Genomic DNA, 27,833 nt, shown 5'->3' on the forward strand with positions numbered 1-27,833 from the left:
TTCATTATTTAAAAAAAAAATGAATTGGCAAACTTAATGCCAATCCGTAAATATGGATAATAATAAAACACGAATTATGCAAAGTGTGTAGGAGTGTCCACATTTCCCTAAGAATTTAAAATCAGTATTTCTAATAGATAGAACCCAAAAATACGTTCTCTAGTTATTAATTCCTGAACTCATGCATATGCTTTAAGAGAAGGTAAAATACTTTTGTTATTATGTAACTAATTTCATGATCTAGGAAATGGGACACCACAAACTCAGAAATATAGTTTAACAACAATATATTTTTACATATTTACAGTGAATTGAAATTATCTTACATCGCTACGTTACAAGCAAGTCCGCACCTTCTACAATCACTGGCGCATCATCTTCGTCCTCTTCAAACTCAAATTCCCACTGAAATTTGTCCGTCAGAGTTTGTTTGAATCGAGCAGCTTTTGTTTTTAATCGTCCATCAACTGTTTCACTTTCTTCCAATGTTCGGAACAATTCTTTCAGAGATCTATAAATCACATTATCACTGGAAACAATATCGACTAAAAAGTCTTCTGGTACTTCTGTTAGCTGCGCCTGAAGCTGTGTAAGAAAGTCTGTGTATAGTTCATGATACTTCTGAATTACACAGTCGCTACGACAAAATGTATCCACGAGTTTCTTCCATTGATCAAATGCTTCAAAGCTGTAGCCAACCAGAAAGCACACGAAACAAAACTGAAGTTCTCCGATTATATCTTCTCGCCTGAAAGAAAGGAGTACAAGATAAAGTCAAATCTATGTTCTATTATACACATATGGTTATCAAAATAACAGAAACAATTTAATTTAGAAAAACGTCAGATGTCTGGGTTGGCAACGCTCAGGTGGCGACAAGAGCGATGCTGGTAGTGGTGTTAGGGCAAACTCCATACTATGTGAGAAGCAGTAGAACGTCAAATACAGTGAACTGAACAAACGGTGATAATGTAAAATGAATGATATCACTGATTTCTAGACAGCAAATTGTTGGCTCAGTGGCTTTACCAAATCTTTATTATAAGTTCTCACTACACTGACTTAACGTTTGACAAGACTGTCCTATGTATCAGGATTCCTACTTATTGGCAAGCATGAATTCCATGACTGTTCCACGTCATGATTTACAAATTTCCAGGTCTATATATAATGTTAAAAAAAAGCAACTACATTTTTCCCGAACAGGGAGTTTCTCATCTATTATGAATGTACATGTATATAATGTGTGTGTAGGTAGAGAAGTGTTGCAAAACAAACTAACTTTATTTTATAAAATATCCCCTACCAAACAGTCGGATAAGGCAGAAAAAGAAAACTATTCTAGGAAGTAAAAATCCGTACTAAAAATTCTCTGACTTTCCAAATTTTATCAGCTTCTCATAAAATTCCCTGACTTTTCCAAGTTTTTCCGGTTGATGGGAACCCTGATATATTTCCTCCTAATTCTTCTTCTATATAACAATTAGCAATTTTATTTTTTATTTATTGACGTAAAATTTAATTAAGTCCAAAACCCACATTTTATAGCCAATAACTTAGGAATCAAAGGTCTGCAGAAGAAAATATTTTACACAGCAAGAAAAGGCCTACTTCTATGCCAAGTTTAGTCAAGATTGGATGTTTTCTGTAGATCGTGTGTGATGTATATACTGCCTTCCGACTGATTTTCTTCTACAAAAATCTTCTACAAGATGATTCTTTAAATACCATATACGGACGCGAGGTCTGCTGAAAAAGTTTCTGCAACGTACTACTAACAGTAGCGCTAGTGTTCCGGTATTATAAATTCGGAAAAATATATGTTTCCATGTTTAAATTACCTTTGACTGTTTGTTAAGTTGATTCATTTATTTTTCACAGCAGTTTGAAGTAGTAGTTTTATGTGAGAAATGGTAATGATTTTCTATGATTTCAAATGTAGTTAAACACCAAGACAATGCATCAAACGAGTTAATTTGCTTTAGGAATGAAGCACTATCCAATACGGCTATAAATAATTGGTTTTCCGAATTCCAGCGTGGTCGCACATTTCTCAGTGATGAATTTCATAAAAGTCATTCATCCATGTCTGTTTTTGCCAATAAACCTTGATTCTGTGTGTGAAATGACAGAGAGATCGGCAGGAGACATATCATGAGATTCAGGTATCCTTAAACATTGACATGAAAGCAATACATACGATTTCATATGGTCGACTGAACGTACGGAAATTTTCAAGTCGGTGACTCAAACTACTTGACGAAGCTCAAAAACAGGCTCTTATCAATTGATGTAAATAAATAAATAAATAAAATGTTTAGAGGTAAATAAAATTTGATGTACTACATCAATACAGAAGATGTAAGTTAGATCTATTGATACAAACCCGAAACTATACAACAATTTACTGTTTCAGTGTTTCAAAGTGAGCCGCAACCAGAAAAAGTTAATCATTCGAGGAGTTTTAACAAGTAAACAATTGCTTGTTTGTTCGGTTATACCGATGGCAACCATTACTTTATAAGATCAAAGAACTGTAAATGCTGCGTGGTATGCAATTTATTTTCCACAGGTCATCAACGAATTGTGTAAAACAAACCCAAATGATCGCACCCTTCTTCGCCATCGCGCTCAGCACAGCAAATTGATTTTTTTCTTCAGTAAAAATTTCGAATTAATAACCCATTATCCGCATTCATCTAATTTATTACCCAATAACTTCTTTTTGTTCCTACAAGTGAAAAAATAAATAAATAAATAAAATACGTGGTGTGCGATTTGTGTCCACTGAAGCAGCTGTTGACACATTCCGACAGTGGTTTCTAAGGGAGCAGCCTCAGAGTAGAAAAAGTGCTTTCAAAATTGGTTGCAAATTGCGTATGCGCATTGATCTTAAAGATAAATACTTTGAAAATAAAGCTATTTCCAGAAAAAAAAAAAAAAACTTGCCGGTATGATACTTTCAGGATGTAAATTTTAAAGATGTCTAGAGCTCCTTCGTGGCTAAGCGGTTAGCGTACGCGCCTTTGGCGTGGGAGACCCGGGTTCGATTCCCGGCGGGAGCTCATGTGGTTCGGATTCAACGTTAATCAGTAGGTCCACGTCTCATATAGCCTCGCTGCTGAAAGGGACGCTAAACTAAAATCAACTCAACTCAATTAAAGATGTCTATAATATCATATTACATGATAATCTAATATTTTTAATATCATATTACATGATAATCTAAAAACACTGAATTCGGGCATAAAAGTATTGAATAAAATAAAAGGCCATTAAAACCATCTTCAAAACAGTAATCAAATTCAAATAAAAATACGGTCTAAATTGAATATATTTCTTCGCTTGAAATGTCTGGTAATCGTCATTGAACTCAAAACAATATTACTTCTTTGGTTATTGCAGTTCTACGTCAACGTAATATTTGAAAAGATGATATTCAGGTTTCGGAAGGTTACTACGTGATTATACAATTTTGTATATACCCTGACAAAGCTGAAAATGAACTACATTGAAATTTTCAATCAAAACAAAACATGTCGAAAATAGAAATAAAGAGGGTTAGTGGAAAAGGTAAACACTAATTTCTGAAAAATTCTAATTTTTAGCTTTACTTCGTAGCACGCCAAGTTGTACGCTCTCTAATCATTCATCATAGTTTCATACATAATAATAATAATATCTTACCAAAGCAAACATTTGTATTTATAACCTGTTACAATTTCGCCAGTGATGTATTGTCCAAACTGTAAGCTTTGTTAATACTTACATCTAAGCGTTTTAAAAATCTGTAATGCTACGAATGGTTTCGTCAAACCACTGTAAACTTCCTCAGTGTAAAGTGAACCTTTTCGTTTGCATATATTGTTTCAAGGATACATCCATTCCATTTTGTATACAGTGCGTTCCACGAATAACACTAAAGCCCGTCTCCTGAAGAAACCAAGGAAGATGGAAACATGAAACTTTTTGTAACCTTCAAGGGACATAAAAGACATTATGCTGATATGGAGAATCCCCCATGAGGTACGCTCAAGAGAGTTACGGAGGTAACTACAAACTTTTAAATAGCAACCCCCACCGTGTCGTACCTCGTGTGAAAGGTAATCACGTGTAGAGACCAGTTTTGGAAACTACATGTCGCTAGCGTGTCTCTATCGAACATGGCGGCCATCCGTAAGTACGGTCAAAGTACGTTCCACGCATAACACTAAAGCCCATCTCCTGAAGAAACCAAGGCAGATAGAAACATGAAACTTTTTGTAACCTTCAAGGGACATAAAAGACAACATGATGCTGATATGGAGAATCCCCCATGAGGTACGCTCAAGAGAGTTACAGGAGTAACTACAAACTTTTAAATAGCAAACCCCACCGTGTCGTACCTCGTTTGAAAGATAATCACGTGTAGAGACCAGTTTTGGAAACTACATGTCGCTAGTGTGTCTCTATCGAACATGGCGGCCATGGCGCATATTATATTATTAAATATCTACCTCTAAGCGTCCTAAACATTTGCAGAGAACTTACAAACGCTTTCGTCGAATCAATTTCTATTTCCTTGGTATACATGAGAAACTACAGCTGGTTAATCCATCAAATTGCGTAGTTGCCTTCAACTAAGATATGATAGGAAAATATACAGTGCGTTCCACGAATAACACTAAGGCCCGTCTCCTGAAGAAACCAAGGAAGATAGAAACATGAAACCTTTTGTAACCCTTAAGGGACATGAAAAACAACATTATGCTGATATGGAGAACTCCCATGAGGGGGCCTAAGGGGGTTACCAGGGGTAACTAAGAGTACTTTGTTGGAGGATTCTCCTTATCAGCATAATGTTGTCTTTTATATGCCTTGAAGGATACGAAAGACTTCATGTTTCTATATGCCTTGGTTTCTTCAGGAGATGGGCCTTAGTGTTATGCGTGAAACGTACTTCGACCCTACTTTACGGATGGCCGCCATGTTGGATAGGGACATGCTAGCGACATGTAGTTTCCAAAATTGGTCTCTACACGTGATTACCTTTCAAACTAGGTACGACACGGTGGGGGTTGCTATTTAAAAGTTTGTAGTTAACACCAGTAACCCCCTTGAGCGCATCTCATAGGGGTTCTCCATATCAGCATAATGTTGTTTTTCATGTCCCTTTAGGGTTACAAAAGGTTTCATGTTTCTATCTTCCTTGGTTTCTTCAGGAGACGGGCCTTAGTGCTATTCGTGGAACGCAATTTGATGGATTAACCAGCTGTAGTTTCTCATGTATACTAAGGAAATAGAAATTGATTCGACGAAAGCGTTTGTAAGTTCTCTGCAAATGTTTAGGACGCTTAGAGGTAAATATTTAATAATATAATATGCGCCCATCATCATCTTGTAACATAGGTTAACACATTAACAGCCATGAGAGTTACATTTAAATTATGTTAGTTTTATCCTCCGCGCCGCGAAAGTCAAATGTAGTTCTTATTTATCTTTATCTTGAGAGCCGCATGGTACAATACTCAGATCATTCACGCTACCATGATGTGGATTTACTTAATCTAATGAGTGACTAATTGGTCAAAACCCTGTAGTTGGTTCCTGAAAATCTTAATTTTTATGTTTTTGTTGCTGTAAAAAGTTTGTAATCTATTCGTAATAAAATACCGTAGCCTCCAAGAAAATACTGTTTTTCAGTGTGGTAGTCAATATGTTATACATGTTTGCTTTGGTTCAATAAGTTGTACAGAGTTTCAAAGCTACAATGAGCAGTATTTACATAGTTTCATGCGCAGGGCCCGAAAAAATTTTTTATGTAGGCGACACAATAATGCAAATCCTATTTGACACATAGGTCTACATGTTTTGACCTTAAATTATAGTTACTGGTATGAAAAGTGCAAGCTTAAGTTTACAGGATTATTTCTCAAATTTACATATCTTGTAGTTTGAGCATTGAAATACTAATTGCCCAATTTTCTGGGTGGATCAAAATCCCCTTATGATCGGCCACTTGTTTTAAGGTTCAAGGTAAATTGAAAATTTCGTAACTTTATAACGAATCTATTATAATTTGATTCTAATCTACCCAACCACATAAAAGTCATAACTATTGGCACGTAAACATTGAGAATATTAACGTCAAAAAAGCTAGGAGCTATATTTATTGTGCACTTTTTAACTTGTTGCTCAACTTTGTTGAGACGCACTGAATTATTAAATTTACGAGAAAATGTTGGAAAGTGATGACTGTACCTCTCATACTTTGCCAGCATCGTTTCTAACACGTAGCTAGAATCCAGAGAATGTTTGGTTATTTCAGCTGGCGAGGCTCCTTCGGGAAACTTCTGTCTGGGGAACGATGTTAAACGAAGAGCAGTTCCTGGACTTGGCATCATTCGTGGCAACAGCTCCTCTTCCTTCTCTTCTAAAGTGATGCTGCGCTGGCGCTTTGGAGGAGTTAGTTCGTTGTCTTCTTTCTCACAAGCCACCATTTCCAGAGCCGATCTTATTACTCCAGACTGAGGGATTAGTTTAGCTACTATATCTCCTGAAAGAAAATTTTCAGTTACAATAGGTGTATTCATGTTAACGACAAGTAAATTTAGTCTTCCAATTTATGGAAATTCGTCACTGAAACTAGGATCTCTCTACCACTTCCAGGTTAATAGAAGGAAATATAGGAGTTAAGTTGATTTTGAGTTTAACGTCCCGTTCAGCAGCAAGGCTATGTGAGACGTGGGAGTACTGATTAACATGGAATCCGAACCACGTGAGCTGCCGCCGGGAATCGAATCCTCGTCCCCACGCCAAAGGCGCGTACGCTAACCACTCAGCCTCGAAGGAGCTCACGAAAAATCGGAGGTGAAACCTGTTTTGTGATACTGAATCTATACTACCACTTCCGCTTTTAATAGAGGGATAAGGGTACAAATGAAATTTTTAATAGGGACGTTCAATTCATTAAAAAAAATCGCTTCTCGTTATTTATTACCGGTTTTCTTTCTCTATGGTGGCCAACGCTGAAATCGGAAATGGCTGATTTCTACCACTTCCGGCTTAATACAGGATTAAGAAAACAAAGGAGAAAAGGAACATATTCTTGGGAGAATTCATATCAAGATACAATTTCTCGCTATCTCTTACCACTTTTACCCTAATACATCTGGACAATCAGATAGCTGGACAGTTATACATAGTATACTTTGAAAGTCTAAAAAAATGAAGCAACTAAAGGACATATAAGAAAATTCATACTCAACTTGTGTATGAGTTCACAAGGGAAGTACAATGGTAGCAAAACGAAATCTGGTTTATTCGCGAGACCACTGTTTTTTCTAGATGTCAACTTGTAAGAGTCACCACTCAAAGGGCAAAAAACAGAAGTTTACAAATCATTAAACGGATAAAAGTTTTCAATACGAATATATTATCAGTGTTTACAAATTCTATTATACTCGATTCAACAAGTATCATGTTAAAACATACCAGACTGTTCCAGTAAGTGTATTATTGGACAAACAAAGATCTAAGTAGAAGTACTTCTAAAAGTTACCATAAATGCAGGACTAAAGTAATAAATCATCGTAAGTGCCAGAGAGATTACATTTGTAGCAGAACTCAACAGGATTTCAAATCATATTATATATATAAAAGTATTTCATTTCAAAATACTTACTGAGTCAAATTCATAAATATTAGGTCTAAAAGCTACTATATAAACAATGTGAACGTTAAAATTTTAATACCAGAAATTAGTGTTCTTCCAATGAGGACTTTATCCGTAACAAATGTCACCGTTCTTTAATAAGAGCGAGAGAAATACATGTCTGGAAACTGAATTAAGCCCTTCATTTTCCTGGAATGAGTTTCTTAATGAGATACATACCTTCAGATTTTCAAAGTAACACTGCTCATGTTTTTAAAAATGACCGATATAAATCTAAGCTTTCATTACCAACTAACTTTTATTACACAACGAAACTAACAGGCCAGAATGAGCTATTTTATGCTCTGCGGTATATTCTTGATTACAAATTCACAATAAAGAATACAGCTATGCAACACTCAACTACTGTTTTCAATTTTCAGTCGTTATTAAACCATCTCATTTTAAGTAAAAAAAAAAAAAAAATTCTCAGAAAACATATTCAAAACTTGATTCCCATCTATTGAACGATGTGTTAGCAAGGCCTCTACGACTAGACAAACAATTGCTTTCACAGTAAGTATACAGATTATAAAAGGAAAATGCGTTGAATCTCTCGATATATATACTACCGCACGATTGTCTTCATTTCTGTGGTAGCTGGAAAGTACAAGGAGTAATTTCAGCTACCGCTGACTTAACATAAAACGTCCTAAAATACGCAAAGTATGAAGGAAGATACAATGTTCCCAGCTTGGAGTCACTGACAGTAATATTAAGATATAGCATTGGCTCAACTATACATGGACGAAACTTAAAGTTCTAACGCAAGCCTATAAAGAATTAAGCAGGAATAAAGACAATGAAGGTACTGACTGATGAAATGTATGGAATATATATTTCATATATACGTCAATAAAATATTCACTTATATGTATTCCTTAATGCAGAATAAACTTTCCAGTATTTCCGTTACATACACGAGACCGTTAATGAGAATTAATGACGTTTAATACATTGCATAATAAGACATTCACATGCTTATTGTTGTAGTTTCAGTGAACATTAGAAATTTATATACAAAGTACCGTATTTTTAGCATGAAGACCTTCCCTTTTTATGTAAAGAATAAACAAAACAATTGGCTCCCCTTAAATTGATGATGTTTGTAGAGTGCACTCCCACATACTTTACCTACTAAAGTTATTATTTTAATTTTTAGGTCTGCAGAATATTATTATTTTCTTCATTAATCTCGTAACTTTTAGTCTTCTTAAAACTACGAACTGATATGGGTCAAAATGAATCACTACACCGCGCTCTACCCTTGTTTACCTGTCTCGAGACAAAATCACGTTGTGTACGAGCGTCGGTACCACAGAGCAGTACAATATTTAGTACGTACACCCGTAAAGGGCGGGCAATAAACAATGGGCTAATTTACCGCCTACATTCAGAGTGAGGATTGCTCTGCTTTAAATATGAATTATATATTATATTATATTTTATATTATAATGAAATATGTATTATATTTTTAATATAATTGCTTTCGCATATGCATTTAATATTAAGCAGTGTTTACATATATAAGAATTGTTCAATAAGTTTTGCCTCCAACCCTTTTATTATTATTATTATTATTATTATTATTATTATTATTATTATTATTATTATTATTATTATTATTATTATTATTATTGTAGTTGTTGTTCGTGCATAATCGTACCCTTGAAAACTTGAACCTTCTGCCTTACAAATATGTTTTGTTTTTCAGGTCCTTCACTGACAACGATGCAGTCGCAGGATTAGTGATGGATTACATGAACAACGTGCAGTCATCGAGTTCCTGAGTGTGGAAGCTGACATCCATCAACATACACCATCTCATGAGTGCTATGTTTGGGGGAAACATGTGTGGATATGAGCACCGTGAGGAAGTAGATTCGAACTGTGCGCACGAAGAATCAAGCCACATCATGTCTGCATGACAAGGACCACAATGGATGGCCAACGACTGCATCCACTCCAGACAAAGATGAGTAAGTTGATGCACTGGTTCGCGGTGATCGGAGCATTAAGCAGGTGATTGCAGGCATTACTGGCATATCACTCGGAACAATGAATCAACGAGCCTGGGTTTAAGAAAGTATGTTCAAGGTGGGTTCCGCGTCAGCTTACAGTGGAAATGAAAGAAGCCCGCAAAAACGCTTGTGAGCAAAATTAGACCTGTTTCAACACCAAAGAAGATGCCTTTCTCATGCATCTCGTAACTAGGGACAAGTACTGGGCTCGAGGTTAAACACCAATACATGGTGTACATACATCTATTCTCTCCATGTCCTAAGAAGTACAAAATGCAGCCATCAGCAGTCATGATCACCATTTCTTGGGATAGTGAAGGTGTGATACTAACTGATTTCTGGAACATGACGCCACTGTCAACTCCGAGCGCTACGTGCAAGCACTAACGAAGCTGCGTGTACGTCTGCATAGTATTTATTCTCACATAAATACTTTCCTTAAACCCAACAACGCAAGATAGCACACAAGTCAGAAGACCACCGCCACGTCGCACAAGCTCCAATTCGACGATGTTTTGCATCATCCACCTTACAGCCCTGACCTGACCCCCTGTATCTTTTGGTTGTTCCCAAAGCTTAAGGAACGTCTGAAAGGCCAGAGTTTCGCATCCGACATGGAGGTCATCAAGGCAGTGCGTTCTTTGGTGTTGTCAGCAACTAGTCTCATTCTTCACCGACGGAATGCAACTAGTGCAACTGCGACGACGTCAGTAGAGACTATATTGAAAAATGAAAACCTTCTCGGAAAACAGAAGGTCCAACTCTCGTTCGAGAGTAAAATTATTCATGTACAACACTTAATAAAAACAAATTAGTGGATGGTGATAAAACTTACCGAACAATCCTCGTATTTTATGTAACCCTATCAATGTATAATATGCCAATTACAATAGTATTTTTTTTTTTTTTTTTTTTTTTTTTATGGAAATGGACTGATTAATCATTCGTTTAGTATACGTACTGTTTGATATAAGTCCAAGGATCTGGAACGGATTAAAGTTGTACACCAAGGTACCACTGTATACGCTTTACTGACTACAGTAAATATATTAAATTTATAGTCTATAAGCAGAAGTGCTCGTTCTTTGTACGGGAAGAATATGGTTTAATGAATATAGAACCGGTCGGAATTTTGGAAAACGCTGAACTTTCCATTCTCCTTAGGATAGGTATTTCCAGAAATACTTATCTCTTGTTCTCATGACAATGGGAGAACTCTATCCAAATTCCACGTTCCTATCTATAGTAAATATGTAGTATGACCTGAGTGTTGATGAGTGAGTCATGTCTACTGGTTTATATAATAGTATAGATTACAGCCGACTCATCTAAACTGAATTGATAAGGAGATGTGTTTTGTATTGAAACCAAAAATTTTTCCATATATCAAAAACTATCAATACTAAGTAAAAATAGTGTTACCTTACTATATTCCTCTTGGAGGCTGCGGTGGCTCAGTGGTAGAGCGTTCAGCTCTTGTGCGTGGGTCCTTGATTCGATCCCAGCTCGCGCCAGATGAATTTTGTGGTGGACAAACACTGTGAGCGTGGATTTTCTTGGGGTTCTCCCGTTTCCTCCCACTTTCTTCATTCCACTATTTTCTTCACTCTCACCATCACCGTCTCCTTTAGCCTAGTCGACATAACCGAGAGGCGTAAAACTTAAAGATTTCATTTCATACATTCCTCTTTACTTCTGTGTCTAACTACTTTTTTAAGAATTATTTAAGGATGTCACTGTAACATACAATACCTGTAATTCTACTAGTGAGTGCTTTCCATCTCTTCCATTCATCAAGTGGGTACGGTCCAAGATATCGGTCCAATTCTAGTAAGTTTCTTCTGATTCGCTGTTTTTCTTCTTCAGATGGCTCTGGAATTTGAAATAATAAATGAAGTTAACTAATAGAAAAGTTCTCAACTTCGACTTAAAAACAGTATTCAATTTCCACAATTTGGATTTAACGACTCGTTGAAATTAACAAATTTAATATTAAACGAGTATTCACGGAAATTGCATTTTAAAAATATAATTAATTACAAACATAAAAATACTGTATAATATAATTTGCCCTAACGACAGTATTTGAGAAAAAAAGTAGTATTTACAATACTCATAAGGTCCAGAAATTACAGTCAAACTGACGCATTACCATTAATTTCGGCTGACCATTATCCATTGTGACGTCTACAAAATTCCATAAAAACCCACCAAAACTGACACTAAGGGTGGATTTTTTATTTGTTAACGTCTGTTGCAATAACCTTCAATTCCTTGTGCAAAAACCAATAATGAAATCCAATCGCAAAGACCAGAAGCAAATAACACACCTGTAAGATACACAAATTTTCGATATGAACATTTTCTTTTGTTTCCTCTTGGATGTCGCAAGGGAACAGGAAAGACGAACAGAAATAGCAAAGTCTCCCTTTCTTTTCCCCTTGCTCCCAACGAACCAGCTGCTATGTTAGCTCATCTCTCTCACCCTCTCCGTAAGAAGGAAATATGCTGGATATTATGATTATATATTCGGCCTTCCCCGTATTTAGAAATATTATTTCCACTTTCGACAGAAAATTTTAACTCCAAACTGTTCTACCAAGTATCGCTGAACAATTTGAGTACCAGCAGCGTAATGCACCATGAATTCCTAATCCTAATATTTGCCTTTAAGGCCACCTCTGTATTATCGCAGCCAAACTCAATCCACTTCTCTCTCTCTCTCTCTCTTTTTTTTTTTTTTTTTTTTTTTTTTTTTTTTTTTTTTTTTTTTTTTTCGTTGGAAATGTGTTCAATTGTCGACTAACATGCTCCTTCTTTGTTGTATGTAAAATACAAATTTTTTGCGGGTACGAATTTTCTTCTACGCAACGCGGACACACAACACATGACAATACTTAAGACCTTAATGTAGAATATTTTATCAAGAAATTCCTTCAATGTGAAATATACATCAAGTTTCGGTTTCTCTTTCTCTCTCTCTTCAAGAAGGTACAAAAATTTTAATGAACTTAAGGCGATTCAACTGGTCACACACATTAGCTTACGCTACATACACAAACTAATGTAATGCCTACGTCCTGTTTCCATTATTTTTCTTTTTCCTATATTCAAGCTTTCAGCTAAGAGTATTGCCAATAACGGAGAAGCTAATTTTCCTTAACAAAAATTCACTGTCGCTTTTCCTATTTGATGTTTTATGTAATTGTATTCCGCTTTGTTAGGTTTTATTATTATTATTATTATGTTGCTCAATGGTTAGGATTTAGTTTTCTATCGCTGTCCGAAACAGTATTTTTGGACTTTCAAGAGGACGTGTACAGAAAATACATCAAATGCACATGAACATAATATTCACTTCAAGAAATATTATGCCGTCACGAGCGGTGTTGTTCGATCAGGCCACCAGCATTCTAAACAATCTACGCTTGTGGCGTAGTCTTCCATACCCTTGAAATTGCACGAGGACGCAAATACAAATTCAGTATCAAGAATAATGGCTCGACATCGTAATTTTCACTGTTCGAAACTGCACTGAAAAGTGGATACAGTTGCTCTTTCACTTGTTACCTCCAAGGTGTCGTCCATACAGTTTTCAGGAGCTGACCTCTAATTCAGTAGTGTCCCGAGATTTGAGGTGGTATACGCGGGTCTTACGATAGCACTGCGGCCTCAAACGCTGATGAACGGTTCGCTTGACAGCAGCTGGAGACACGTGGATCCTCCAGGCAACCATCTTTTGTGGGCCATCTTGGCAACCCATTTGAAGTATGTCATATCGAACTTATTTTTTGTCCTCTTGGTGGAGTACTTCGTGGATTAATATTTACCCACGGGCTCTTGTTGAGTGCAACGACTTAGTACGCGAGGATCAAATCATTATCTCAACAATATTTCACGTTCCTGTCATGAGTTATATATCATTCCATCATCATCATATCCTAATGATGATGATGAGTTATGTATCATTATGTCCTGATATATCATTCCAAATAGCAATTTAGTTTCGGAAGCATTGCACTGCTGCACGCATTTTACTCCGATCTTGAAGATCTAACGTGCATCGTACTCGCTACAGCTTACAATCGCAGATGGTAATGGCACAAAGAAATTGTTACCATGTGTCATGAATAGTTTTCAGCAGTTCGCATGCGGAAACCTGAGATACTTTGCTTAAATGCTCCAAATAAAATTCATGGGTCTCTGGACATCGATCAAAAAAAGAATTCTTCTATAATAAAAGAATTTGATGAAACACCTTTACCACGTCTATTAAAATGCTCTGACATTTTCCTAACAGACTGTCAGCTCTTCCGTTACTTCGACACCTTATAGATAACAATATATTTTTTACAATTGCTAGATCCTAACAACAGGAATCAAATATTTGACTCACAATCAAGTTTCAAGGAAAAGAAAAATGTACGTTCAACGTTTGACAGAGTATATAAAATGAAGTAGAGATAATTTTAATAATAAATTTTGATCTAACTATTTATTTTCTAACAAGGAGAATAGTTTTTGAAGGACTTCAAGTACTCAGATATGCACTATAAACATGTGTACAGAACTCCCCTAGCATTTACTTTATTGCTACTCACAATATTTTAAAAATAGAATCGTCACATTTGTGTAGAGCAGCGTTCACTTCACTTTTTGTAATCCACTTCTATCATACGTTTTATATAAACCGAACACTTGTAACATACAAACATCTGACTTCAAAACTTACCTGTGGAACTCATATCCTCAGTGTTTGGATCCCAACGTTTTATCAAAAATTCTGATTTTTGAAAACTGTGAAAGAAACCAGTCCTCGGCGCTGTATTTCCTTCCTTATTAACAGCACTGAAACAATATAGAAAGATTGGACACTGTGATAATACTACAATAATGTTAGCGTTTAACGGAAAAAAAAGTCCAAAAATTAGATGTACACCAATAGATAGGTCTTATTCAGCCGAATTAAATAACATGTGGGAGTGTAAAAGCTCATGCGTAGATTTTGAGAAAATGGAAAAAAAAAATGTAAACCTACAAATTGACGCTATGCGAGAACCATGCCACTTATTGAAAATCTTTTAGTTTTATGTCCCACGTTTATGCCGTATAGGCTAAAGGAGATGGTGATGATGAGAAATGAATGAAATAGTGGAATGAAGAAAGTGAGAGTCCCGAAAAAAAAAAAAACACGCACACGATGTTTGTCCACCACAAAGTTCCTTGGCGTGAGCGGGAATCGAACCCGGAACCCTACGCAACAGAGGCGAACGCTTTTCCACTGAGCCACTGCGGCCCCTATGCCACTTATTGAGGAGAAACTGATACTGAAATATACTCTTTATTACGCTCTTCATTATGACACTAATGAGACAACAGTACACGGTACGGTTACTGACATACAGCGCAAAATTATCATTATGTTATCCAAATATAAGACATAGATCAGTCGTTAGATCAGATCGAGCTGAACAAAATGACATAATTGAGGATAAATTCTCGTGTGTATTTTTTTAGAAAACTAAAAAAAACTGTGGCGCTATAAAGTATGTCCTTCGTTGCCAACAATAATTGACATTTTTTTAATTTGCTGGAAGAAACTGTTATTTACTTATCAAGTTACTGTATGTGCATATAGAAAAATACACTGTCAACTAGCAAATTGTTTTATACTTTACGAACATTTTACTTATGAAACTAACAATCCTCCAATCTGGAATCGTAACACAGAACACGTTTTAATCTATGGGAAAAATGGAGTTTTGACACACAAGAATTAGATGGATGTTAAGAGGAAGATAGTGATTTGAATAATAGTACTTTGCTAATAGAAAATTAATTGAAATGAAAATTTTAGTTTAACGTCACACGTTTATTGTGCTTTAGGTTACAGGAGACGTATCACTATTGACAGTGAATGATTAAAAAATTATCTTTTTATCCTCTACTACCGGGAATCGAACCCGGTACCACGTGCGCCAAAAGTCATACGAGCTAGCACTAGGCCAGCGGGGAGAGATAGACTACCAATAGATTGTTTACCCATTTGGTTGCAACATGTAGTTTCTGAAATTGTTATAGTTATTTTAATGTTCTGTAATATTCAATGTCAATTAAGAAACAATTAATGTTTTTTTTTTTTTCCCCAGTTAAATGATGAGTCTGAAAATACAGTGTTTACTAATGAAATACACGGGAGAACTGTCTATTTAAATAATTCCACTTAAATCTTACAATAGGTAGTAATATCTTGAGTATATTTCTTGAGCTATGACTACTCCACAACAGTACACACAGCGAGGTTTCGTTGAATTCTACCTCTCTGTTTTCCTTTCATATGTAAATTCGAAATATATAATAATTTGACGTGATTTAATTTGAAAAATTACAACTTTCTATTGGATTGGCAACATTATTAACTTTGCGGTGTCACAGAGTATGCCAGACAAGACTGTATCACAAGATTAATTTAAAAGTGACAAGACTGTATCACACGATAAATGGTTCACCCAAAAAACGTACAAAACACAATCGTTTCGTGAATGATGATGACACACCTATTTCTAACAATGTACTTCCTATGCTATAGGTTTCATCAATTAACACAGATGTAGAGATATTGTATCATGACGCATTAGATACTTGTTTTTGAAATGAAATGAAATTGTAGGTTACGTCCCATGTACAAACCTGTAGGCTGAAGGAGACGGATGATTAATGGAAGTGAATGATCCTGAAATAACTGGTGGAATGAGAATGTGAGAGTAAACAAGAGAACCCAAGAAAATCCATGAACGCGATGTTGTCTACTACAAACGCACATAGCCTGGGATTAAACCAGGGGCCACTCGAACCTCAGAATAATTTTTCATGTTCTTCAAAAACTTAAAGTGCCTCAAAATTGATGTTGAAGTCACTCGAAAAATCACATTTTTTTAAACTTATGTAAGAATGATCAACTTTTTTTACACGATAATTTTTCAACTTTATACGAAATATATTAACCCTGTTCTCGATAGGGAAATTATTAATACATATATATTGATTAAACAAAAATAAATTACCATATCTATTTATCATTATATTGCGAGCGGTGATAATGATTAGAAATAATGTAAGTAAAAGGCTAATAGTCACCGCAAGAAACAAACCTCATCACTAGGAAGTATTTTCGAAGAACATCGTCTTCATCGTCAGCCTAGGCACACTTTAAAAAGGATTTAAACCATAAAAAGAATTTTAAAAAATGTGCGATGTAAAGATCTTCTTGTCACTAGAATTAGATATATGTTAATAGTAATTTACTTGCCACTGTTCACTGTTGTTTACCGTTTTTTTTTTTTTTCTTTTTTTCATTATCTTCCAGATGGAAATGAGTAGCAAAAACATTGCTCCAAATGGCATTTATGTCACCTTTATCTGGATTGAGTGCCGGTTTATCCTTATAAATGTAATAAGCTTCTTTAGTTTTCCGTTCAATTGGTGTTTTTGCTTTTCCGATCAAACATGAATTAACAATGTTGTGGTTATTTTCTTTGAGATGTGATGACAATCCAGATAACTGTTGTAAGCTACGAGATTTGGACGTGCGAATGCGCTCAGCGATTCTGGTACAAATATTCTTTTTGTTTGACCTATATATATTTGACATTTAACCCCATAGACGCCACTATGTTGGGGATCAGTAAAAAATTATTTAAAATTTGTAATATATTTTTCTATAGATTTAAGAGGAACTTCGGAGACCTTGATGTTATATTTATGCAATGCCTTCTTAATTTTTGTCGAAATATGTGGAACCAGAGGGACACCAATCCATTTGTCTTCTTCGGCATTTGTTGTTGGCCGATGGTGGGTGCCGTCGATCTCCCGTTGTACATGTTTGTACCACTTCAGTAATAAAGACTTTTGATAGCCATTTTGTTGTACAATCTTAATTAAATATTAAATTTCTTGGTTGAAGTCACCAGGATGATCAGAAAGTAGAAGAGCTCTCCTGAAGAAGTTTTTCCAAATATTCAGTTTCTGAAGCCATGAATGAGATGACTTAAGAGTGAGCGGGACTCAAGTGACCTTGACAAATCGAAGGTACCAGCCTTCCTCAGTTTCTTCTTGCACTGCAAAGTGTTTCCTTATTTTGGCAACAGATGGGGTTGTTGCTGAAATGCCGTCAAAGCAAATGGCACCCCTCCTTTCCCTTCGTTTTTCCCCTGCATGTGGTCAAAGTTGGACAGCGCAGAAGGGGGATGGTTAAGGCTGTAAATGGGACAGAAGAGTGAAATTCCTTTCTTTTGCCTAAAAGAGAAACAGAACGGAAGAAAAAAATAAATAAGAGGGACCAACATGATATCAGCCCCGTGTCTATAGAGCCACTCAAATATCTACAACGGTCACAAACATATCATAGAGAACTAAAGCACTTGTCACCTGTCTCTTTCTCAAAGGATTCTACCTATGGTAAATAACAGAATAGTGCGGGAGAAGTTTGATATAAAATGAAGAACCATACCAATATAAAAAACACGAGAGAGCCGATATTCTAATTTATTTAGGGCCTTCGTGGTTAAAAAACAAACAAACTTGGAATTGAAAGGTAGAAAACCCAGGCAAAGATCTGAAATGTGTTGACAATGAGACTCTTTTTTTAGTGGAATCCATTTTCTTATTTCCTTTTCAAAATATGACCACCTTGATTTACCCTCTCTCTCGCCTTCACATTCGAATGGTCCTGGGTTCGATACCAGTGGCTGACCATCCTGAGTTTTTCTTAGTACAACAGGAAAGGGCCCCAATGTTACATTCAGCCTTGGGGACCGGCTTAGATGGACAGGGGGGGCATATGCCCTGCTTGGTGTTGGTTTTTATTTGGGGAAATTGACCACTTCATTAACAATAGAATTAAAAGATGTGTCACCTCTTCAGGAAGGTACACTCATGTCCAAAATTATTGTCGCATGTCTATAAATATGTTGTTATAGGAATATAATTTGATAACGAATTCACCAGGTATTTCTTATAATATTAGTATGTGTATAATCGGCAAAGACATTGTATGTGGCAAATTTCATGTCAAAAGAGCACTAAATAAGAACAATAAAACGAAAATAAGACTTTTGTTTCCATTTAGCAACATTTTGTTTTATTCATTCTAATTTTCGTATTTATAATTATTTTCCTATGAAATTTACCACATATACATTTCCCGATTGTACACATAGTATCAGTATTAAAAGTACCCAGCAAAATCATTATTACATTATATTCCTACAAGAAGACAGTTATAGATATGCGACAATCATTTTGGACATGAGTGTACAAGGACGTAACAGGTGTTTGTTTCAAAAATTAAATAAGTGTTCGTATAAATTGAACTTATTTCCTGACGTCATAGAACTAAGATCTGTTGCAGAGCGACGTAAGTCCGGTGACAATACAATATTCCATTGTTACTCTCATACTTTGCAATATATCTATTTTTTTAAAAAGCAAATTTTAATATGTTTTTATTTTCAACTTCTTTATTCTAAAATAAATATTAGCCTTTAACCAGCCCTGGTTTCCCTGGTTGCATATCACTTTAGGATTTGGAAAATGTGTCCAACGAATAAAAAAAATGATAAAACATCTTTTAAAGACATTCTTTTGTTAATCAATTCGCACTAAAAAGTTAAAAATAATTTTGGTTTATGCAAGGCTAAATAAAAAGAATGGGGCACGTCATTTTAAGAATTTATAAAGTAACTGTAAGCCTATATTAGAGCGCATCTTTCTTTTTTTCTTCTTTTTTTGTCATGCATAAACAAAATTGTTTTTTACTTTTAAGTGCGACTTGATTAATGAAAGAATGTCTTTAAAATATTTATTATTATCATTTTTATTATTGTTAATGTTTGCATCCTTGGCGTCCGGTGCTTATTTTGGTAAGGTACTGTATGGTGCGTTTCTATACTACTAGGGTATATTAAAATTTAGTTTCCTATGTGTTACAACATACATTAAACAGCACTTTCTTTTTAAGAATTACTACAGAATTACGAATATAGTGTGTTTCTCCGCTAATAAGAGGGAGACAGATTGAGGCTACCAAAACCCCTACCGTTGATTGAGAAATATTTAGGTGTCGACACTGATGAGCAACATCTACATTTGAATTTGAATGTTTTATCGGCTTTAGACAATTGAACATGGAAATGGAATCTTTGAGTTTTACGTCCCACGCTTATGCCGGTTAGGCTACAGGAGACAGTGATGATGAGTAATGAATGAAATGGTGGAATGAAGAAAGTGGGAGGAAACAGGAGAACCCCGAGAAAACCCACGCACACGGTGTTTGTCCACCACAAAGTTCACTTGGCGGGGTCTGGGACCGAACCCGGGACCCCAAGCACCAGAGGTGAACGCTCTACCACTGAGCCACCGAGGCTCCGCTTTAGACGATTGATTCAGACCGGGATACATGGGGAACAGAATGTTGGAAGCAAGTAGTCCAGTCCCTAGTTTGAATGCCTGGAATGAGTAAAAACTCTTCCCCCCTTGGTAAAACCTTCCGGAATTGGAAGCAATATCAAAGAAACACTGCTTCGAAAAGAGAGGGAGCAACCATGCATAAATAGATAGTCAGAGTCGAATTTAGGTTTAGTGGGGCCCCAAGCTGTTGAAGGTAATTGGGCCCTTTATGTGTCCAGATGAACATAGGCACCCTACATACAGAAATGAAGAAACTAGGAAGTAATTTAGGAAGCATACTAGCAGAAGGAGCCCTATTAATTACATGAACGTAGGCTACACAGCAGAAAGACTGTTGCTAAGTATATAAATTTTATTTTTTATTTTAATTTTCTTATATTTTAGAAATGTATATCCAGTTTTCCTTTAGATTCTGGGCCCCCCAAGAGAGCGGGGCCCTAAGCTATAGCTTGTTTAGCTTATACGTAAATCCGGCACTGTAAATAGTATACATATACAGGGCCGGATCCAAGGGTGGCTATAGAGTCTATAGTTCACCCCCTTGACGCTCAGGTATACACTGGATAAAATGGGCTTCAATCCTGTTTACTCTGGATAAAGAGGCAAACTATGGTTTAGCTCCTCCCTTGATCATATCCTGGATCCGCCACTATATATATATATATATATATATATATATATATATATATATATATATATATATATATATATATATATATATATATATGTATGTATATAATATGTGTGTGTCTAGTATGTTGTACGATGGAATCTGATGAAAGAGCTTTATATTATTCTTGATTTTTTGACGGGTAAACAAATAATATTTCGGCGATTAATCTACTCGAAAGATTATAATAATATATCTTATCTTTTCTCTTGCATGTATATTCTCAGTCCTGCAGGAAGTTTTCATTTCTTTCTTGGAATAGATAAACGAAGACTTTGGTTCGGCTTCTCCTTCACAAATCTTTGTCGAAAGGTTGACTTAATCGCTACAAATACAAATTACTTCTTCTCATAGAAACCATCTACAAATACACTGTACTGCTGAAACAGAAACCATCAACTAAAGAGGTCATAAATTTTGCCATTCCTCGTGTTTGAAGTTCCCGTTCTGCACAATAATTTCCTTCCTCCCGCCCCTGTTAAGAAGGTCAAAGTAGGTTTCCAAAAGGACTGACTCTCGCTGAGAAGGAAAGTGGGATGAGGAATGACTATAGTGCCATCTAGCAGTTAGACGGCCAAGTACGTGAACACGAAAAAAATCTGATTTCTGATTTCTGTAGATTCAATTATGAAGGATATAATTTCTCATCGATTGTGTAATGGATGTATTTGGAAACAGCGAAAAAAATAGCACAGTAGCGCACAAATACAAAGACAGTACTCCATTCTCAAAAAAATCAAAAGTTTTTAGCTCTTTTCCTTACTGTAAAAAAACAGAAGACTTTTCCCTCTAATTTTGATCATTTTCTTATGGGAATTTGGATTATAATTATCTGTATTTATAAGAAGAAAATATCACGCACAGAGTTCAAATTGCATCTTTAAAATGAGATGCATCATATTGAGTGAGCTATTGAGACATTTTTGCGAAAGAACGAAATGAAACCATGATTTGCCTAAAAAATGGTTGATATCCCATGTTAAATTGAACACCAATATTCCGACCGCTGTGGCCCACTCCTTCTCCCTCTTAAAATGAATATACTTGGTACCAGCAGAAGGTTTACGCTATTCAGGAAGTTAAGAGCTCCATTTCCTTTAAGTTCCATCGTGAATTTGATTCTAGGATGTATCTGATTAAATTCATCAAATAATTTCTTTAAATCCTGATATTCTTTTGCAGAATTAAGGTATCGTTAGCATATCGAAAATACCTGATATGAGGAAACTTTGGGAGAATGTTGTTTTCGAACATGTCCAATACCAGGTTCGAAAGTATTACCCATGGCCAAACCATTGTCCTGACGAAAGATGGTATCTTCAAATTGAAAAAGATTATTTCTAAGGCAAAAAGCTATTAGCTGAGAAACTAGTTGAATTTCGTATGGGTTTACTTTTAATTTAAGTAAGGCAAGTTCCACTGCCTGTAAAGCCAGGTCTACTGGTATTGATGGATACATCTCTACTATCAAAAGATGCCATATGGATAGAATCCGCCGCGACAAACGAATTCAAACATGTTTTTAACTCTAAGCTACTTTTAACAGTATATTTGACTGGGATCTTAAGAGATACCTTTTCATTATACAACCATTTTGAAAGTATGTAGGGTGGTGAAAACCAGCTATTATAGGTCCTAACGGAACGTTGGGTTTATGTATTTTTGGAAGACCATATATAATGGGTAAGGCTGGATCAATTTGAAGATACCATCTTTCGTCAGGACAATGGATTGGTCATGGGCAATACTCTTTCTCCAATACTTTCGACCCTGGTATTGGACATGTTCGAAAACAACATTCTCCCAAAATTTCCTCATATCAGGTATTTTCGATATGCTGACGATACTTTAATTCTGTACAAGGAATATCAGTATTTAAAGAAATTATTTGATGAATTTAATCAGATATATCCTAGAATCAAATTCACAATAGAACTTGAAGAAAATGGAGCTCTTAACTTCCTTGATATTACCATCAAAAGACAAGCCAATAAGTTTGTTACTTCAGAATATCGTAAACCTTCTACTGGTACCAAGTATATTCATTTTAAGTCATCTCATTCATAGCTTCAGAAAATTAATATTTGGAAAAACTTCTTCAGGAGAGCCCTTCTACTTTCTGATCATCCTGGTGACTTCAACCAAGAAATTCAATATTTAATTAAGATTGTACAACAAAATGGCTATCAAAAGTCTTTATTACTGAAGTGGTACAAACATGTACAACGGGAGATCGACGGCACCCACCATCGGCCAACAACAAATGCCGAAGAAGACAAATGGATTGGTGTCCCTCTGGTTCCACATATTTCGACAAAAATTAAGAAGGCATTGCATAAATATAACATATAACATCAAGATCTCCGAAGTTCCTCCTAAACCTATAGAAAAAATATTACAAATTTTAAATCATTTTTTACTGATCCCCAACATAGTGGCGTCTATAGGGTTAAATGTCAATATGACCAAATATATATGGGTCAAACGAAAAGGAATATTTGTACCAGAATCGCTGAGCACATTCGCACGTCCAAATCTCGTAGCTTACAACAGTTATCTGGACTGGCATCACATCTCAAAGAAAATAACCACAACATTGTTAATTCATGTTTGATCGGAAAAGCAAAAACACCAATTGAACGGAAAATTAAAGAAGCTTATTACATTTATAAGGATAAACCGGCACTCAATTCAGATAAAGGTGACATAAATGCCATTTGGAGCAATGTTTTTGCTATTCATTTTCGTTTTTGCTATTCATTTTCGCTATCTGGAAAATAATGACAAAAGAAAAAAAGAGTAAACGACAGTGAACAGTGACAAGTGAATTAATTCTACTGACAAGATGATTTTTACATCGCACATTTTTTAAAATTCTTTTATGGTTTAAATCCTTTTTAAAGTGTGCCTAGGCTGACGATGAAGACGATGTTCTTCGAAAGTGCTTCCTAGTGATGAGGTTTGTTTCTTGTGGTGACTATTAGCCTTTTATTTACATCATTTCTTACCATATCCATTTATTTATCATTAATAACAATAAATTACATTACCTAAAGTAAATATAGTGCAGCCCTGGTGGTATCATTTTCACTCCCTTAAACCTTTCTCCAGTATCCCAGTATTTCATGTCTATTCCAAATTCTGTTCCCGGAGGGACATCCAAAAATACAAATATGGCGCCATCAATCAGCAGCTGACGTGCTAATTCTTGGTCTAACTCCATGGCACACTATAAGAGACTAAAAAGTGTGTAAACATCTAAATAGGTAAATTAATAACAATTTGTAGAATGTGTATATACTGCTATTTACATCTCTTACCACAAATTCTGTCATATTTTTACGGAATAATTAACATAGATGTAAAAGCAACCTATGATTATCCATGATAATTCTGAGATGCAATAATTATTTATATGATATCCCAATCATTTTCCAAATTGTCCAGGACTACGAACGGGGGGGGGGGGTTATTCGGAAATCCTATGGATAAATCTGTAACTTCAAATAGGCCTAGAAAGACAAATCTAACAGAAGTAAATTTGTACACACGATATGCCGCAATATACCTGTAAAGAAAACTCTAAATGAAAACTGAATCATAAAGTAACCACTATCATTAAGAGTAAGTTCCCACTAAGTATCTAACGTGGGAAAACAAACATAAGGACTATCTTAAAAATATCTGCAACTGATCTGTTATGTGACCCATGGGTAAAACAGGGGTGGGTGAATTATTTAATCAGGTAACATAGTGTCTTGGTACTGTATGACTATAATCTCAGCTGTCTGTGATTATTAGTTAAGTCTGCTATCATTTCAATATACTGTGCACTGACAGTAATCACTCATATTCAAACTCTCATTCCTTCACAAAAAATGTTTCACTTCGTGTTTTAATTACAAATTTTCTATTTGGTAAAACTGTCTGCTCGAGTGAACCCGTAAGTAACACTGGAGATCTTCTTATATGTGTAAGATTGGGGAAAATACTAAATATCAGCCGGAACTTGTATTACTGTGGAATGAACGTGCTTTCACTCTTCTTAATTACGTTTTAGAGTTCTGCACGGGCCGGAATTTTTAGCCCGGTCCCGGCCCGTGAATTTACAATGACTCGATCCCGAGTCCGAAATATATTTTAGCATTTTAGGTCCGAGCTCGTGTGATAATCAAATGTGCCCGAAATAAGCCCACATTACAGAAACTTAATAATTAATGCAAAATTGTATTTTTATTTACAGCAATTAAAGGTTTAATTTTGCAGTTGTGTTTTCAAAGTTCTCCAGAAAGACCGGTACAATATATATATCGTTGTACAATGTATTTACAAAGTTAGACCCGAAAAATATGTTTATATATATATATATATATATAAATTTACGGCCCAAGCCCGGCCTGGGCCCGAAGCGATATATGATTTGTAGGCTCGACCTGAGCCCGTGCAGACCTCTATTACGCGTAGGCCCACAGTCCCTGATGGTTCTGTTCCTTTCGGATGCACCCTCGCGCTATACTACCACGCTCACCAGCTTTGTCCTGTGCTGACTCGGTCAGTTAGCATTTGTGCTTTTTAAAAGACATCTAGCGCAAATTGGTCTGTTTATTTGCAGTTTTATAGAGCATATTTAGACGCTTTGTTTATAAGCAAACCACGAAAGATTGTAATCATTTTACAATGACATAAGGTCCCCTTTAATTTCATCTATGCTACGTACGGTAATGATGCAACGCTCAGTGCATCTTTTGGGGGACATAAGAAGAAAATTACTGAAAAAAAAAAAATATAACTTTTTAACAATTGTTTCGAGTAATGTGCTTAATCTTGACCTGCACAGATGAGATGGATGTTGGAGTGACGAAAGTGGAAGAAAAGAGGAAAACCACGCGAAAACTCAATGCACATCGAGTGTTTTGAACATATATGAACATCTAAACTTAAACCATACATTGGCATCCCTATTTTTAATCTGCACGAATGGAAAGTGATTAGGAGATACTTTTGTAATTTTAAAAACATTTTATCATGGCCGACGTGAAGTAAACGTTAATTTATTATACGAGTCCATCGGTCTTATCAATGTTTGCCTGAGTTTAGCGTCCCTTTCAGCAGCGAGACTGTAGGAGATGTGGACCTAAAGCTTATTGTGAGATCCAAATCATATTAGCCCTCGCCGCGAATTGAATCTGGGCTGTGATGTCTGTATGAGGAAAACCGAAGTAAATTATAAGATAAATACGTGGAGTTTTTCTATACGGATCTATAGGAAAAGAAGTGATAGTAGTAGTAGTAGTAGGTAGGAGGAATGATTTAGAAGCCCCGCAAGGGTTTGTTTGGTTTTGTTCTCAACATCAAATGGGCAAATTAAAGAGGCATTAGTGCTGTACCGCCGGACCAATTTGAAAATTAAAAAACGGTACGAAAATGTACTGCATTTGGTTATATTTAGTTGGATTACATTAAGATACATTAGACGTGCAATATTACTATACGGACACATAGTATAAGTAGTAGTAGTAGTAGCAGGAGTAAGAGTAAGAATAGTAGTAGGAACTGGTTAGAAGCCCAGCAGTGATTGGTTGGGTTCTGTTCTCGACAAATGGGTTAATTAAAGACTTGCCCAAATTTTTTGGTATATTTTACGAGATATGGATCCGTATAGTAAAATAAGTGTACCTCCGCGAAATAGTCCATCCGCCCCCACATACAGTGCCGCTTTCATCAGAAACAACCAACAAATACAACCACGTAACTTTTACTATTAACCTTACCAGACTTTCTTCCTCACAAACTTAATTAATTCTCCAATTGGCCGGTAAATTTTTTAAAATTGGTCAAGCGATACGGCACTTAAACCATTAAAGACATCCCTAATTTTTTCCGTACATTTTACAAACTGCGGATCCGTATACTAAAACTGCACCTACAATTATACTTTTTCACACAACACTGCAGATGGTTTCGCTATAGTACACCTGTGTAATTCTCTGTAAGTTTATAACTTTATTCTAAACTCCATGATATTACCTGCCGGCACTACTGCATAAATCACAAGCCTTGCTTGCTTGTTGCTTTCTTGCCCCGTCCAGCCTTTAAAAACAGTACGCGTCCGCAAATCTACCATTTATTTACTTTCTTCTTCTTCTTGTTCTACTCGGTAAACGGTTGCCAACACACAGTTAGGATTTAGTGCTATATCAACGATGCGAAATTCTTTAAAAAGTCACTAACCGATATGCATATACAGGGTGCTCAAAATAACATCAACAACGTTTGGGAGGTGGTTTCTCACCAAGGTTAACACTTATAATCTTTTTCAAGTTTGGACTTGTCTTTAGACTGTCGAAAAACAGCTTTCATCAACTGAGCAGATCACCTATTTCTTATGACAGTCCATTTCAAATTCATATGTAAGAAAACTCTTTCCCAATGAATTTGACTGTGGGATGTTTAGGAAAAGGGAGACGATCATAAATAAATTTGGTAAATCAGAGCTTTTTTTGAAATAACATTTGATATTTACTGCCCACACTCATGACGACTCATTAAAAAATTACGGACTTTAAAGTCATTGTCTGCGCTAAATTTGTCATTTGGGAAAATTACGGGACTTTTGCCGTCTCGTATTGAAGCTCTCCAAGACGTGGGACAAAATCATAAAATAAGGAACTGTCCCTTAAAATCCGGGACATTTTCGAACCCTGTTCCTGACATCAAGATAAGACAAAAAGTATAGAACAATCTGGGTACACAAATGCTTCCTTTCGCAGTTATAAGCTACCGAAAACATGAAAAAAAGAAAATGAACTGTAAAGGTCCATAGCTCCAGAACTATTGGACGTACCATAGTCGGGTCAAGAATTCACTTAGGAATTAATATTTAATATGTGCAGTATCCAAAACAATACATGTTTCAAAATCTTAAGGTACTCTCAAAACAATTTTTATAAAGAGAGTTTGGCTACGGGCATATAATTTGAA

At 35.7% G+C, this 27,833-nt stretch overlaps 1 protein-coding gene across 2 annotated transcripts; it reads right to left on the reverse strand.

Moving 5' to 3' along the window:
• Positions 1 to 270: 270 nt before the first annotated feature.
• LOC145678592 (protein AAR2 homolog) lies at positions 271 to 27,039 on the reverse strand. Of its 2 annotated transcripts, none has more exons than XM_081748930.1 (6): positions 26,880 to 27,039; positions 23,903 to 24,081; positions 14,448 to 14,563; positions 11,468 to 11,587; positions 6,241 to 6,535; positions 271 to 748 (listed from the first exon to the last, which is right to left on the reverse strand). In XM_081748930.1, the coding sequence occupies exons 2-6, from the start codon at positions 24,073 to 24,075 to the stop codon at positions 331 to 333; spliced, it is 1,122 nt and encodes a 373-aa protein (XP_081605056.1). In that variant the 5' UTR covers positions 24,076 to 24,081; positions 26,880 to 27,039; the 3' UTR covers positions 271 to 330. The 2 variants fall into 2 exon arrangements, with proteins under 2 accessions (XP_081605056.1, XP_081605055.1); XM_081748929.1 differs by having other exon boundaries at positions 23,903 to 24,091; positions 26,880 to 27,037.
• Positions 27,040 to 27,833: the final 794 nt, after the last annotated feature.

This window comes from Thermobia domestica, chromosome 2, assembly GCF_964235325.1.
Source record: "Thermobia domestica chromosome 2, izTheDome1.hap1.1, whole genome shotgun sequence".
Taxonomy (NCBI): Eukaryota; Metazoa; Arthropoda; class Insecta; order Zygentoma; family Lepismatidae; genus Thermobia; species Thermobia domestica.

What these genes read in the sequence shown, in the direction of transcription:
- LOC145678592 (XM_081748930.1), bottom strand. Translation starts at nt 24,075, where the DNA reads ATGGAGTTAGACCAAGAATTAGCACGTCAGCTGCTGATTGATGGCGCC. An exon ending in CTGCACTATATTTACTTTAG is followed by an intron (nt 14,564 to 23,902) that starts GTAATGTAATTT and finishes ATATTGTTTCAG; the next exon opens with TGCTGTTAATAAGGAAGGAA. An exon ending in ATGCTGGCAAAGTATGAGAG is followed by an intron (nt 749 to 6,240) that starts GTACAGTCATCA and finishes CCTTTCTTTCAG; the next exon opens with GCGAGAAGATATAATCGGAG.